The sequence below is a fragment of the Manis pentadactyla genome, chromosome 14, assembly GCF_030020395.1.
Source record: "Manis pentadactyla isolate mManPen7 chromosome 14, mManPen7.hap1, whole genome shotgun sequence".
NCBI classification, from domain to species: domain Eukaryota; kingdom Metazoa; phylum Chordata; class Mammalia; order Pholidota; family Manidae; genus Manis; species Manis pentadactyla.
This window is the reverse complement of record NC_080032.1, coordinates 89285694-89301999: the sequence shown is the minus strand read 5'-3', so window position 1 is coordinate 89301999 and position 16306 is coordinate 89285694. Positions and strand designations below refer to the sequence as shown.

General features: G+C 45.0%; 1 protein-coding gene across 3 annotated transcripts in view; it reads left to right on the top strand.

The window, feature by feature from the left end:
- The first annotated feature begins 3283 nt into the window (after positions 1-3283).
- Positions 3284-16306, top strand: part of ADAMTS20 (ADAM metallopeptidase with thrombospondin type 1 motif 20) — a 118530-nt gene continuing 105507 nt past the window's right edge. For all 3 annotated transcript variants that reach the window (XM_057491408.1, XM_036889509.2, XM_036889513.2), the window contains exons 1-3: positions 3284-3511; positions 3690-4051; positions 15706-15868. In XM_057491408.1, the coding sequence (XP_057347391.1) occupies positions 3421-3511; positions 3690-4051; positions 15706-15868 (616 nt within the window). In that variant the 5' untranslated portion in view covers positions 3284-3420. The remainder of the gene's footprint in view (positions 3512-3689; positions 4052-15705; positions 15869-16306) is intronic.

The following is a 16306-nucleotide window of genomic DNA, read 5'->3' as shown; positions in this document are numbered from 1 at the left end:
TATATTTTCAAGATACAACTATTATATTAAATATGTTATTTAGGTCTTCTATATTTTCGCTAATGTTTTTGGCCTTTTACTCTGTCATAAGCTGATAGATATGAATTAAAAACTCCTGCACTAAACTATTCTTCTCATATCTCCTTCTAATACAATTTCTGCTACATGGAGGTGGTTGCTATGCTATATAGTTACGTATATTTATGACTGCCATACATTTATAGCTTCTCATTTTAGGCTATAAAATTTGCATTCTGTTACTTAACTCAACATTTGTTTTGGTCTTAACTTTAAGTTAAAGTCATTCTAAGCTCGCCTTCACTCATGTACCGCTTTACTCACTGCATTTTGGCCTACAGAAAATATTCTCTGAGTTACTGCATATTCAAAACTGTCTGTAGTCTGTACTTGAAAGACAGTCTGGCTGGAGAGTTACCCCTCTTTTACAAAAGCAGTTTCCCGGGACTTGACATATGCAGCAATATTCACTTTTAAGTTGATTTCTCACCATACTCAAACACTATGAAATATGTTGGTCTTTATAAATAGTGTTCATACAAGTGAAGAAATTCCACAAAATAGGAAATAACCAACCCAGAGGATTAGAAGTAACAGTGTCCCTGGCTCTTATAGGAATACTGTCTGTTTCCACTAACCAGGCTGGAAAACTGATCATGAACATTGGGAAAGTGCACAAAGGGTCTGCCTTAGTAGTGGGACATGGTTATCCCTGGACTGAGCAATGCTTCATTCTGGCTTAATAAATTTTAAACACAAGATCAGAAAGGATCTGTTTTCAAGCAACCTAATTGTATCCCACCCAGAACAAAGCTCAAGGTGATTTATAGGAAAACAAATATATCCAGCACCCCAACAGGCAAAATTCACATGTGTGACATCCAATCAAAAATTATCTGGCAAAGAAGCAAGAAAGTATGACCAATATTGAGGGTAAAAAATTCAATTAATCAAAACTGGCCAAGAACCTACTCGTATGTTAGAATGGACATCAAAAGAATTATTGTAACTGCATTCCATATGTTCAAAAAGTTAAGGAGAGCCATGTAAGATTAAAAAAACGCCAAACTCAAGTTCTAAAGATAAAAACTACAGTATGAGAGATAAAAGATACATTGAATAAGTTAATGGCAAAGTAGACACTACAAAAGAAAACGTTAGTGAATTTTCAGATAGCAATTAAAATTATACACAGTGAAACAGGAAGAATTGGAAAAAAATTAACAGATCTTCAGAGAGCTCTGGGGGAACGTGATATGGTGTCATGCACGTACAACTCAAGTTCTTGAAGGAGAAGAGCAAGAAGGTCACAAAAGCTGTATTTGAAAAATAAGGGCCTCGCATTTTGCAAATTTGATGAAAGTAATAAACTCACAGTCCCCCAAAAGTCAATGAACTCCAAGCACAAGAAATATGAAAAAACCACATCAAGGTACATCATAAATAAATTGCACAAAACTGGTGATGGAGAGAAAATCTTCAAAGCAGCCACAACTAGAAGATACCCTATGTACAGAAGGTAAAGACAGATTTGTTGATAGAAAAAATTAAAGCAAGAAGAGAGTAGATCAACATCTTTCAAGTATTAAAAGAAGAGAAAATCCTTTCATCCTAGAATTCTATACCTGGGAAAAATATAGGTTTCAAAAATAAAGGTCAAGTAAAGGCTTTTAAAAACATACAAAAGTTGAAAGATCATAACCAGTGGACCTGCACTACAAGAAATGTTAAAGGAAGCCTTTCAGGCAGAAGGAAAATGATATCAGATGGAAATAATTGTTTAAATAAAAATAACAGCAAAGCAAAATGGGACTTACATGCAAAAGTTGAATGTATGAAGACAACAGTAGCCCAAAGTTGGAAGGGAAGAAATTGCATTGGCACACTGTCACTTGAGGGGAGGCAAAGGTGAGTTAAGGATGTATAGTATAAATCACAGGGTAACCACCTAAGTAACAGAAGAGAATTATATTAACAAAAGGGATTAAATGGAATGATAAAACACATTCAGATAAGCTAATCCATAAGAAGGCAGAAAAAGAAAAAAGAAACAAACAGAACAGGACAAATAGAAAGAACATAGCAAGATGATAGACTTGAATATAAACATTAATTATTATATTAAATGTAAATTGTATAACTATCCTAATTAAAAGACAGATATAAGATTGGCTGGTAATTTGCCTAATTCTCCTAGGTTATATAAATTTCAGTATTAGTACTTATATTAAGGTACTAAATATTTATTTCTATTCCACGGGGACATAGCATTTGGATCTGGGGATACTGCCTCAAACAGCCTGTCCATAGTCCCTGCTCACATGTCACAATCTGGTGTTGAATGCAGGCAAGTAATAGAAAATCACAATTCAGTGTAGTAAGTGCTCAGGCAGAGGAATTTCTTTTCTGCATCCCTGGAAATAACAATGCTTTTAAAATTTTGATACAATGATCACAGCTTGTACTGTTTTAATTACAATGATGGATACCTCGAACCTGCTACAATATATAAAGAGTGTCTACTAAGCAATTGGTCATTTCTAATTAAGAATGGAGAAGCATTCTTCTAAATGCTGACTGCCTCCTGTGGCTGCTGAGGTTTATCCGTTCAACAGACACCAGGTGACACACGCGGAATCCGCGCGCTGCAGTAACTGTTGAAGGTAATTGTGGATACCGGGTCCTTGGGTATTACCAACGAAGGACACGAATACTCTGAAACTAGCAGAGAAGTGCCATGAAAATACTGGCCCGCAGGCAGGGGCAGATCCAGCTTTGGTGGCGTTGACGTTTCTGTAACTTTAGGGGGCCCTGAATGACTCTCACAGTGGGTCACTGGAACTCTGAGCTCCCTGCCGTCCAGGATTTCTTTTAGACAGTTGCCTGAGCCTCAGCTTCCTCTCCGCACCCACACTGCACCCAGCGCCCGGGACGCCCGGGCCTCGCAGCGAGGCCGCGCCCTTCAGCCCCGTGGGCGGCCTCCTCTGCCGCCGCGCCTGACTCCTCTCGCCCGAGCTGCCCCCGAACGCCCGGGGCGCAAACGCGCACGAACTTTCCCTCGGAGGCTGGCGGCTGCCGGGCAGGGGCCGCGGGCCGCACCACGTGGCCGCGCCGCCCGAGCGCGGGGACCGCACCGCGAGCCGGAGCCGGGACGGGCCGCGCCTGCTGCCGATTGGCCGGCGCCGGGGGGCGGGGCTCCCCGGGACCCGGGCGGCTCGCCAGCCTCGTCCGGCCGGACCGGGCGTTTGCTCGTGCGGAGCGGGGCCTGCGAGCTCGTGCGATGAGGCGGCGGCCGGGCGAGTGCAGGCCGGCGGCGCGGCGCGACGGGCCGGCCCTGGGCCGCGGCTCCCCGTGCTGCTGAGGCGGCGGGCGGGCGCGGAGAGGCGGGCCCCGCGGGGAGCCATGCGGGCGGCCGAGTGGCTCCCGGGGCTGCTCTGCCAGCTCGCACTCGTCGTCACCCGGTCCTGGGAAACCCGCCTCCACCCGCGGCAAGGTGAGGCCCCCGAGTGGCCGCGGCACCGGGTCTGCCCCGGAGGCGGGGCCGGCCGGGCGGTGGGGAGCGGGGCGTGCGCGCTCGCCGGCTCCGGGGTCCGCCGCGCCCCGGGACCTGCGGGACCTGGCGGGGGAGGCGGCGGCGGCGCGAGGGCTCAGGGCCGTGCGGTTCTTTGCAGAAGCGCTGGTGCGGACCCTGGCGTCCTACGAGGTGGTGACCCCCGTGCGGGTCACCGAGCTGGGCGAAGTGTTCCCGCAGGGCCGCCACTTCAGCCGCAGGAGGCGCAGCCCCGAGGCGCCGGAGCCGCCGCCGCGCAGGACCCACTACCGCCTCCGCGCCTACGGGCAGCTCTTCCAGCTCGACCTGCGCGCCGACGCCGCCTTCCTGGGCGCCGGCTACGCGGAGGTGCACCTGGGCGGCCCCGCGCCCGGGCCGGAGGGGCACCGGGCGGCGCCCGCGGACCTGCGCCATTGCTTCTACCGCGGCCGGGTGAACGCGCAGCGGGCGCGCACGGCCGTTTTCAGCCTCTGCGGGGGCCTGGTGAGCTCCGCGCGCCCCGGGGCCCGGCGGGGGTGGGGGCGGGGGCGGGGGCCCAGGCTCCAGGAGCCCGCCTGCCGGGCGGACCCTCGGGGGGAGGCTGGCGGCCCCGGGAGGCGCTGCGGGGCCCCTGCTGCGGGGGCGGCGGGCAGGCCCTTCCCCAGCCGCGGCCGCTCCTGCCGCTGTCCGGCGCCTACCAGGTGGGGTCCCTTGAATACAGAGTAACCGATGGAAAACCATGAATGGGTGGAAACCCCAAAGGTAAGATGGATAAAAAGCATACACATTACTTGTTTCCCTCAAAATACTAGGAGTGACCAAATATTCGGAGTATTACAGCTTGCGCCTGATTGATTCATTGAGAACAGTCTATGGCGGGGTCGTCTACTTGTACTGTTGTAGTGATAACGAGTATGAACAATCCAGGTGGTACAGCAACTCTAATGCGAGAAGGATTCATTTTATTGGGTAACAAAGTCGCCTTGTCCGTGACTAGTTGTAACTGAAGGAAATGTTAAGTATCCAAGGTCAGTGAAAATAAAGAGGTTACACTTTCCTGTCCAAGTTCATAGAACCCCAGGTTAAGGCTCTTTTCTTAAGACAGGTAAGAGCTTGTTTCACTAACTCTTCTGATAAATTCGTGTGAAAGAAGTAACAACTAGCAATTTGCTCATGGGATTCTAGCATTCTTCCCAAATATTGAAGGTTTTGAGTACAAAATTTCAGCACATCCGTGCTGTTTGTTCTTTGATTAGATTAAAACATTGATAACAGGCCAAATGGACTACTTCCTCTCAGGTTAATTGATGTAAGATGTCTTTCTGGGTGTGATTACTAAGTAAATTTGGAAAGTCGTCTTGCTCTTTTTCATGCTATTATCTGGAGCTATATTTACATGGAATGCCTTGGAGAATTTCCTTCCTTTCTGCTGTGGATAAATGTAAAATGCAACATCAGAGTGCAGAAACACTAATGTTTACACAGCCACATGTACATCAAAGGAAAGAAATACTCTCTTTTCTAGAAGGTTTCAAAATAATGTTTAGAAAATTCTAGATTTACTGCCACAAATTTGTCATGGTCAGTGTTTCTTTGACTTAATGTTTTATGGCATGGAAAAGCATTCTGCATGAGAAGCATGCTTTGCGGTGATTTTTCTGCTCATGTGGATTCATAATGTTGGTGTGATTCAAATTATTAAATAGCTCTTTTTTGAAATCAGAAGAGAGTTGTAAATGTTTGTGTCAACAGTTCCTCTCCTATCACTATTGAACTTGTAAGTCGCCTAAGCTATTATTAATCTGACTTACATATGCACTTTGCTTTTGATAGACTAGTTTTACATTTCAAAATTTACTTTCACACAGAGGTAACTCAGTTTTATCTTCTCTTTTTATCTGTGAAGCTGTGTTGATATCAGTCACTGTAGAGGTAGAAAATTTCTAGTAATACAAAAGACGACCAGAACCTAAAAATCTTTAAGTGTGATCAGTACCGATTAAGTCTGAATTACTCATGGTATTAGTGACATCTGTTCTTACTGTTGAGTTAACACTAAAATGTTATCTATATATTTATGACTGTGTATTTTATTTCTACCCTGACTCTATCACTAACTTTAGAATAACAGTTTCATCAAATGGCAAAGCTTCTGGTAGGTTTTGGTGTCCCTTTGTCATAGATTCTTTGTCGCCTCAGATTAGACTTTCGATCTGGATAAAATTACTGTGCCCACGACCTGGGCCAGCTGAGCTGTTTGCAGGTCACCCTTAACACAACCCTTTGGGGAGTCAGCCCCAACCTGCTGGCCCTGCCTGTGCTTGCTGCCCAGTTTATCTTTATCTGCATGTATGGCAGGGAGCTCTGGCTTTGACCAGTCAGTCCATCAAGCACTAAGGCTGAGGTTTACTCGAGGCTTTTGGAGCAAGTCTTTAGAACTTAGGGAAATTCTCTTTTTTTTCCTAGTTGCCCTTTTAGTCTTGCTTTTTGTTGTTATTGGATGTTTTGCTTAATCAAATGCTTTTTCTGAATCTTTGAAATAAGCATGTGACTTCCTCACTTTTTCTGCTGATGCACGTTCCTTTGTATGTTGCTGGATTCAAACCCACGTTGACCATTGATGAAGAGGGACCGTGTGGGAGGCTGTGGGGTGTTCTGAGGTCCTTGCATGGCTTGGGAGGAAGGTGGGATGTGGTGCTGTCCTCTAGGTCCTCTAGTCTCTGATGGCCTTTGTGCCTTCGGCTCTTGGCCTCTTTCTGGCACCAGCAGCTGCATTTGGGACTGAGAACATGTGACCTCTCTTTGCCCACTTGGGGCTCACTGACCCATCCCCTCCTGGGCTCTCGCTGGTGCTGCAACACCAATCGCACTTCTCATCCGGCGGGAGCGTTGTGCGGCCCTCAGACACAGGGTCACAGTGCCTGCTGCCGTACCCCCCGTGTGAGGGGGCGCGGTGATGCTCTCAGCACTTTCCCAGACCCCTCTAAGGGTCTGAAACCCTCCATGACTTTTGAAAATCGAGGAGGCTTGGTTCCCTGCTTTGTCAGACTCCACCACACCTCTACTTTGGGGTCTGTATGTGTGAGAAACCCTGGTGGGCCTCCTTCCCTGGCTCTCACGGCATGCCGAAGCACTCCCCCCGCCGTCCCCTCAAACTCTGCAGCGGGCCTGTGCCCCGAGGGCCTTAGCTCCCGGTGACGGGCAGCACGCGTGACCTACCCGGCTTGCGCGCCTCCATCCTTTCCTGCTGGAACCCGCTGCCTGCCCTTTCGCATCCCACTTAGTCGGCTTCTTTCCTCCCACCGTCCCGCCTCGGGTAGCCTCCACCCTTCCTTTCTCTGCCGGCTGCTGGGACTTTCAGAGGAAGGGATTGAAATACACTTTCAAAATATCCCTGTACATACAACCATGTTTAAAAAACTGACACCCCAGCGTATTTGTTGCATTAACTCCCAACATGTGAACTGTTTTCTTTTAATTTCTATATGGTTAATTTTGCTCCCACTTCTAGGAGTCTTGGCATTTACATGCTTTCCCTTCACTCAGTCACTGAAGCATGACTGGTAGTGTTTAGCTTTCTTACATGCTTTGGGCCCAGGACCCAGAAGATGCTAACTCTGCCAGAAATTTTCTTGTTTCATGTATATTACTTTGGATTTTGGGACCTTTGCTTCTCTATAATTTTCTTCTCATAAAATCTATAGTAGGTATGAAAATGGAGCTGAACTGTAAAATTACTGGTAAGTAATAGAGCGGTTTGTCACCCTGTTCTTAGTCCATTGCCAGACTCTCACAGAATTTATCCTCATCATCCCTATAGCTGATCCTAAACTTTGTTCCCATGATCATATCACCTCATGGTGATACTCTTGTCTAACGAGGGGTCAGTATTTAATAAGTTGGAATTTTGGCATGTACTAGTCAGGATGGTGTGTGGGAATTATACAGAGGCTCTTCCCAACATCCCTGGGCCTCTCCTGGCCCTCTTCTCTTATTACCTGGTGGGTTCACTGTTGCCAAAGGCCCTCAGGGACTAACCTGACCACCGAGACTGTTAACTTCACTATTTCTTGGTGGGATTTGAAGCAATGCAGTCTTTTTGGTCGAAAGAAACACTTTTCAGATGTCATGAAGCCAGATATTGCATCTGGCTTGTGCAGTATCCTCATGGAGCAGCCTGCAGTGACTCTGGGTATTTTTCTTTTTTTAAGTTTCTTGTATGAACCGTTCTACCACATGCCAGGCCCTAATGCTCTGATTCCTGAGCTACTCTGATAACTTGTTGAGACAGTTTCCATACAGTTATTTCCTATAAGGGTCTTTACTGGTTTTTGTCTATTCTGCAGAAACTTTTATTTTCTAAACTTCCTATATGCCCCAACTAATACAGTCTCAGATCTTTACATAGGCCATTCTATAGTCATTTCTGTTTGTTGGAAAAATTGACAAGGACCTTTATTAACTGTCATGTACTCAGTCAAGTACTCAGTCAACACGGAAAATTTCTTCCTCTTCTACTTTTAACATTCTAGTGTTAGTCGAGGTACTCTGAGGAACAGATGGCAAGATGGGATTAAGTGTGCAAGGATTTTATTCTGGAGAAGTGGGTATGTTAGAGGACATAAGGAGGGAGCGAGCAGAGAGGGGGAGAATGTTGGCAGCTCCGTCACCTGCCGGGCAGTCCAGGGAGGTTCAGCACAAGCCGCCTCAAGCCAAGTTTGGGAGGCAGAGTCCCGTGAGCCCCGAGAACGAGTGTACCCCTAGCATCCTTGCCGCACTCGGGGACTGACTGGGACTGGCGCTTGAGGCACAGACACTCCGATGGTGTTCAGAGCCCAGCAGCTGCGGCCGTTGGACAGTTACGCTCAGCATCCTCAGGGCTGCCATGGAGTGACCCCAGGCACACAGACAATGACAGTGGTGTGTTAGATGCGTTTAAGGAACACAGATAGTGCTGTGTGTACTTTAAAGAATGGATGATTAAGAACAGTGAGGCCTGTGCTGGAGAAGGCTTCTCAACTGGAAATCGAAGGATGAATAAACATGTGTATATGAAAATTCAAGGGCTTCTTGTGAGTCTGTGCAGCTGAAAAGTAGGGTGGATGGAGAGGCAAGGGTGAAGGGTGAGGTGGAAATCAGATTAAAGCCTGGAATGCAGTGTGCAGGAGTGGGGGCCTGAGCTGTGTGCAGACGGTGGGTTGGTTTGGAGTGTTAGGAGGCGTCTCCCCTTATGCAGCCCTGTGCAGGGGGTGGGGAGGGGCGTCGGGCAGTGCCCCCGAAAGGACCACTGGTGTCACCTGTTACGGGGAAGGAAGAAGAGTCACCGGAAATAACACGGTTACCGCATGAAGGAGAACAGGGGTCTGGTCCACTGTGGACCCCACCCTGGGGGCTTTGGGCAATGTCTGGAGACATTTTGGGGGCTTGGGGGAAGCTCATGGCATCTGGTGGATAGAGGCCAGGGATGTGACTGAACACCCCACAACACCCAGAATGACCTCACCAGCAAAGAATTATCAGAACGTCAACAGTGCTGACGCTGAACGACCTTGCAGGAGACCCAGCTGAATTCTGGATCCAAGGGGCTCTCATGTCTGACTGAATGAGTGAGCCCGTGACCATTAACCAAGCAAGGCGACGACAGGAACACGTGGCAAGAAAGAGACAGCAGCTCAAACATTTGTTTGATTCTGTCATAGTTTTACTTCAATCATCATCATTGTTCACATTTAATTTACTCTCCACTTTCTCTGGAATGTCCTTCCTCATAGACTCCTGCCATCTTTCCAGATATGTCTTGAGCCTTTCTTTACCCTGATCCCCTGATCTCTAAACAGAGTCGACCAGGCCCTCTTTTGTTCCACCTCTGGAGTCTCTGTGACATAATTGAATTATATATTGGCTGTAGTTACTTGTCCCCATTTCTGTCCCATTTGTAGATTAAGGGTAGCGATGTCAGTTGCATTCGTCTAGCACCCGGGACAGTACATGGATGCCCAACACATGCGTGATGGAAATGAGTGAAGGCAGCTTTTCATGTGCCAGGTATTCAGGCTCCTCTTTACTCAGTTACGTAATGCAGGAAATTTACTCTAGCAATTGTAGTTGAAGTACTTAGACATTTTAAGCTTTATATAGACTAAATCTTTCAGATACCTCGGCTGTGTCCATTTATTTCTTCATTCATGTGGGTTTGCACAGCACCCTTATTGTGGGTCTGTTCCTGTTTTGCCTTTACTACTTTCCATGTCGTATATTTAAGCTGATTTGTACTTACCCTCAGAGGAATAAGTAGGTCATTCTTTTTCAAATACTTATCAGTTACTTCTGTACCAGCCTGTTAGATATTGGTGTAATGTCCTTATTACAACTGTATTAAAATTCATTAAAAATAGTTGTGAGCTATTCATTGCTTTGTTACCAGAGTGACAGCCTGGAGAAGGCACCCTGGCTCTTGACTGCCTCCATCCAAATGTGGTACCGCCTCTGGGTACATTCTGTTGATAAAAACCAGTTGCCTGGCTCTACCTACTTGCAAAGGCCGGAAAACGCGGGCCAGGGATATGCCCCGGAAGAAGAAAGCTGATGATCACCAGCAAACAGTTTTTGCCACACCTGTCCCTCTGGTCACCAGATATCCCTGTTCTTCTCTTCCTACACATCAAACGTGTCTACACGGAGAGAACCCCGCAGATGCACTGTCTCTGGCTCACAGTCCAGGATCTCTGGATAACACACAATCTTCTCCATAAAGTCCAGAAGTGGCTTTGTGGCTTAGCAGCTAATGGAAAGACAAATTATCCGTGTGTCCTCCAACTCAATGTTCAGCACGAGAGTAACCATAACCTTAAAGTCCAACAGGAAGAAGGGGACCTGTTGACTTCTTTACAGCAGTTCTGGACTCCAGGGGAGGGGTTGTAGAGACCCACCATCCCAGCAGGCGAGTCCCTTGATTATCTGCCTTCATTCACCTTTCTGGAAAGTCACCAGACCCATGTCGGTCACCATGGCCCCTGTGCCCTTGGGGAGGGCCTTGCCCTACTCCCTTGGCCACGCCTAAAATCGATTCTGGGGAAAATTTCTGGGGATGGGGATGCTTGGGAATGCTGGGGTAATTCTGGGGGCCTAGAGGTCATTTCACAACAAAAGCAGTCAAGTCCCTCTAGTCCTGGCTCTTGACTTCTTTGACAACATCAAGACCTTAGTTGACCTCTGATGGTGAATCAAGTTTTGATAATTGCTTCAAGTTAGTTTCTTATGTCAGTGGCCAAAGCCTAAAAGGCATTTATGTTAGATTTGTGAATGCCAAGAAATCTCTTACAAGGAAAAAAAAATATTGGAATCTCACCTTACTGATAAACCAAATGTCAGCCCTATTAAAAAGAAATTATAATATATTGTAACCTTTAAATAGGGAAAGATATGAGGAGATGTAACATGGAAAAATAGATATATTTGCCTATATAATAAGTACCATATGTCAAAATCATTGTCAGTAAACTTTAGAAACTATAACATTCTATGAATGACAGATGGTCTGGCAGGTGTATAGCATGTGTCCCTCCAGATATTTTTAAGCAATACTGATAATATTTTGATAATATGATATGACTATTTCCATTATTTATCTAAAAAATAGTTCTGAATGGTTTCTTGCTGTTTTAAACTTCTATTTGTATAATGACTTAAGGCTTTATGCCTTCAGATATTTTAGTTAAGAGGTTGGAGGGGGCTGCCCTGAGACCACTGCCCAGAACCCACCTCTTTGGCAGTTCTGTCCACTTCTAGTGAGTTCCTGTAATTTCAAAAACACCCCAGTGCCTGCAAGAAAGAGAAATACAGAATCTACTCCTTGTGACGTTGCTTGGCACTATTTGAACCCAAGTCATCTGGGTACATAAATCTTGGCTAAAAAGTCTTCAGAGTTTTTGTCTTATTTATTATTAGTTTTTGATGCGCATGGGCAAGAACTTGGTGAGAGAGCAGTCTCTCTCTCTCTGTGAGGTGTCAGCAGTGGGTTTGTTCTGTCTTGTCTCCTCACTTCTCACTCGGAATCTGGAGTTGTCCTGTGGAATCGAGAGTGCCAAATGCTGCTAGAGAGAAGGAGTCATCTTCAGAGGTCCTACAGTGACTTCTACTTCAGGCTTCTGTTTTCTTCATGTCATTGACTCATTCAGTGTGTGCTTGTGTAGAATACGCTGTTTTCCAGGCACAATCAGTGGTCTTATAATGAGGATCTGTTGGGGAAAAGAACCTTTTGCATTGAACAGAATAGCCCCAAATAAAAATGAATCTCAGTTAATATTTGTGATCTCTTATTACATGACCTCTACTTTGCCTGGAGTAAAAAGAGTGGCTGTAACGTTTGTGCTTTGATTGGGAGAATTTTTCATCCTACTTTAAAATATATTCTATTTGAAAATAGTTCTTGACATCACTAAGGCACACTGCCTTTCTCAGGAAATAAGATTTCTTTCTTTTTTTTTTAAATAAGTCATGGAGCTGAGTCTGAAATAGGAAGCGACTTGCCCGCGTTTCCATGACAGGAAACCTAGGGCTCCTTTGCTGGCGCCAATCGCAGAGAGCATCAGCTGATTCTCATCGAGGGACTTACGCTTAAAGATTGAAGACTTCATGGTAGTAATTACCAGTGATCCAGCCCTGAAATGAAAATTCGATTCTATGACTAGTTGGGAGCCATTTGTTTGTACACAGACCCTCAACACAGGTTCGAGCCGCCTCATTCTCGAAGGTCCCCTGGTGGTCAGTGCTAGTGTGACAACTGTGAGTGCCTTGGGGAAAGTCAAAATGGTTTGTATCTTGTTTTTACCCTCTAGTGAAATCTGAGTACATTATTGGTTATAGCTGCAGTACCTATGTTTGCCATGAATATGGAGAAAAAGATATGTCCGAATGCCACAATGCTGAAATAACATTTTGAAAAAATAATTATATGAAAGTCCTCTAAACATGTAAAAATGTTGGCCTCTGAGAATAAATTAGAACCCGTTGAATCAAAACAGCTTGACAAATAGATCATCGCTCCAAGTAACTGGGAAGCCCTTGCCCAAGTGAAGACTAGTTTTCCCGCTTTTCGTAGTCATCAGAAGAAGGTGTTTGGAATTTGATTGGCATTTCTCATGAATCAAATTGCAGTGCCCCTCTGCAGATAAGCACGTTGCTAAATATATGGCATGACCTAAATATAATTCTATGAACCACCTGTTAAGCTCTCCAGTTCCTTACCAGGGTTCTTCCTAAGTTAAAAAAAAAAAAAGATTGCTTCTTTATAGGAGGCTTTAGGCAAAGATCTACTATTTTTTGTTATTTGGACAGAAAGTCCTCTGCAGTGGGGTGGATTATAGAAAAGTTGATGGAAGTAAAATATTTCTAAGTCCTTCATTGATGAACCCAGGGAAATCACTTTCAGGACAAACTCTTTTTTTCTTGAGCTTAGTATTTTGAAGCATAAGATTGTGTTGAAAAAAATTCCTTTGAGTTGTCAAGGCCATATTCTTAGCAGGCTAGAGAGTTCCAGCACACCTGAAAGGAGGTACTGATGGGCTCAGCTGTGTTCACCCACATGGAAGTACAGGTGGGACCCATGGAACATCGTAGTGCAAGTACCTCATATCAGGTTTTGATCCAAAAGGAGTACAAAAAACTTTCCAAGGTGTATTTTCAGTATTACTTGGGAAAAGTGACATTATTGAAAGTGGTGCTACAAGTGCATTTAGATACGTCACAAGCTACCTCGTGTCTATTTGTATCTCTTACCACGATACTATCACATTTCCCGTCTTTAGCTTTTTTAGCAGGCCCACTTTTTCCATGGAAATAAGAGCTGCTAGAAATATCACAATATCACGGTTACTGCATGAAGGAGAACAGGTGTCTGATCCACTGTGGACCCCACCCTGGGGGCTTTGGGCAATGTCTGGAGACATTTTGGGGGCTTGGGGGAAGCTCATGGCATCTGGTGGATAGAGGCCCCAGATGGAACTGAACACCCTGCAACACCCAGAATGACCTCACCAGCAAAGAATTATCAGAACGTCAACAGTGCTGACGCTGAACGACCTTGCAGGAGACCCAGCTGAATTCTGGATCCAAGGGGCTCTCAGGACTGACTGACTGAGTGAGCCCGTGACCATTAACCAAGCAAGGCGACGACAGGAACAAGTGGCAAGAAAAGGACAGCAGCTCAAACGTTTGTTTGATTCTGTCAGAGTTCTACTTCAATCATTGTTTGATGTTCTAAAAAATATTTTGAAACAGTTCAAAAACAGTGAAATTATCTTCTCTTTCAAGGTTTGGTGCAGTTCCTCTGAAAGCAAGGCCAGGAGATTTTGTGATGTAATTACCATCTTTTTCAGTTGTTAAGTAGAAAAGGGTTCTGTTTGAATTTTTAACATTTCTGGAGTCATTTTGGTAAATTACTATATTTTCTCAGAAAATTATATCTATCATAAGCCATCTCTCCCACATACTCTATTTTCCCAGAAAATTGTATCTCTCATAAAAAAATCATTCCCACATCTGTTTCTGTGCTTTTCTCAGGCATTGGCATCTTGTGATCTTTTTCATCCACCATCCTACCCCCATCACTGTGTGTCAGGCCTTGTTACCTCTCGTCGGAGTTAGAGCCTCTAGTAACTACTAGTATGCACGGATGTATGTATTCCCTCCCTCCCTCCCTCCCTCCCTCCCATTTTTGCTACACACTTCCTTCCATTTTTGCTACACACGACGTTCCTGGAGTCAGTGTCATACCTTATACTCTCATTTATTTTGTATGTTATCCAACATCACTACGCGGCAGGCTTGCGCAGCATGTGGGGCCAGGCTCTGCTCACAGAGCTTGCATGATAGTGGACGGTATCAGACAAGTGACGAATATGAATAAAACTGTATCAGGCAGTGAGGTGCAGTGAGGAAAAATGAAACTGGATAAAGGGGATAGAGCTAAGACGCCGGGTGCCAGTTTATATGGGCTGATAAATGTTGAGCAGAGACCTGAAAGAAGTGGGGGCAGCCAGCAGGGAGACGGGCTTGGGGCGGGAGTCCTAGTGAATGCAAAGGCCCTGAGGCCGGGATGGTGCCCGCCGTGTCTGAGGAGCCGCCAGGACACCGGGCACGTGGGCGCTCGCCTGAGCCGAGCTAGGTGGGGGGAAGGTGAAGGGAACTGTGCTGGTCCTCGTGCGCATGGAGTTGGGTGTGGCGGGAAAGGGGTGCATCCCGTGGACCATTGTAAGGACTTTGATTTTACAGAGTGATGTGAGAAGTTGTAGTAGTTTTTATTTTATTTTATTCTTTTGAGAACAACATGATCTAGACTTCAGATAAATTATTACACCTCCTCTGTAGAGACTAGACTATAGCAGACTATTGACTTACTTTATGATGGAGAGAATGTTAGATCTTGGATGTAGTAGAATTTGGGAAAAGTGGTTGGATTTTGGTTACACCTCGAAGGTTGAACAATCAAGATTTGCATGTCACTTGAATGTGGGATACGATATATCTATTCTTGATTTCTAAGGTTTTTTGGCCTGGGCAATCTGAATAATGTCACTGTTTACTGAAACAAGGAGCATCAAAGAAACAGCAGATTTGGACCAAAAATCAAGAGTTTGGCTTTGGACATGTTAAAGTTGGGAATGTGACTAGTTACCTAAATGGAAATGTCAAAAAGCAACTTGGATATTAGATTCTGGAATTTACAAGGCAGGTCTATGTGAAAATTCTTCAAAGGCTCCCCATTGCTTACAAATTCTAAATTGCTAGCATCACATTTCAAGATGTCTTATTTGGCCCCACCCTACCTTTCAACTCTCATGTCTTACTACTACTACCTTACGTACACCAAGGCTGACAGGCTTTCTTATTTTCTAGAATGTGCTATATTTTTTTGCCATTTTGATGCTGTTGCCAGTGCCTGGAATGCCTGTGATCTTGATCTGCCTGTTGGAATATTATCTGATCTGACTTTATGAGGAAGAGTAGAGAGAGAAGTGAGCCACGGAAAGGAAACATCAAGTTCAGCTGGTGATGGCTAGTGAACGGACTCCTGTCTTTTACGTGTCCATTTTAACCTGTGGCACAGTATGCTTTCTCTTCTCCGTGATGGAAAAAGTTAACTTTTATTTTATTTTCAGATGGGAACATTTAAAGCCCATGATGGTGACTATTTCCTAGAGCCCCTGATGAAGGTGGACGGGAGTGAGCATGAAGATGATTCCAGCAAGCCACATCTTATATACAGACGGGAATTAAAGAGGAGCTGTTTTCTGCAATCTCACAAGCCTTGTGAGGTTTCAGGTAAAATATGAACTAAAAACTCTGGTGGAATGTGATACTATTTAATCTTTTCCTAGGTTAGACTTTATATATTTTCCTTAAATATATTTTAAATGAATTTTCTTGACCTGTAAGAGTCCATTAGAAACCATCTACTATCTGTAGGCAATTTTATAGGTGGAAATCAAGACAAATATTTAGTATGAGTTTTGTAGCAAATAATCACAGAAAATTTTTGCTTCAACCTGTTAGACACACTAGTATGATTTTTATTCTCAGCAGAATTTTAGGTAATTGAAAAAACTGAACTAAGGTAACAATAATACATTGCTTGATTTTGCATTGCTTTTAACTTTATATAAAGGAAACATATAGTTTTGACTTTTTTGCTCAGCACTGTTTGAAGTTCGTCTACGATGATGCACGTAGTGACAGTTCATTTTTGTTGCTGGACTGGAG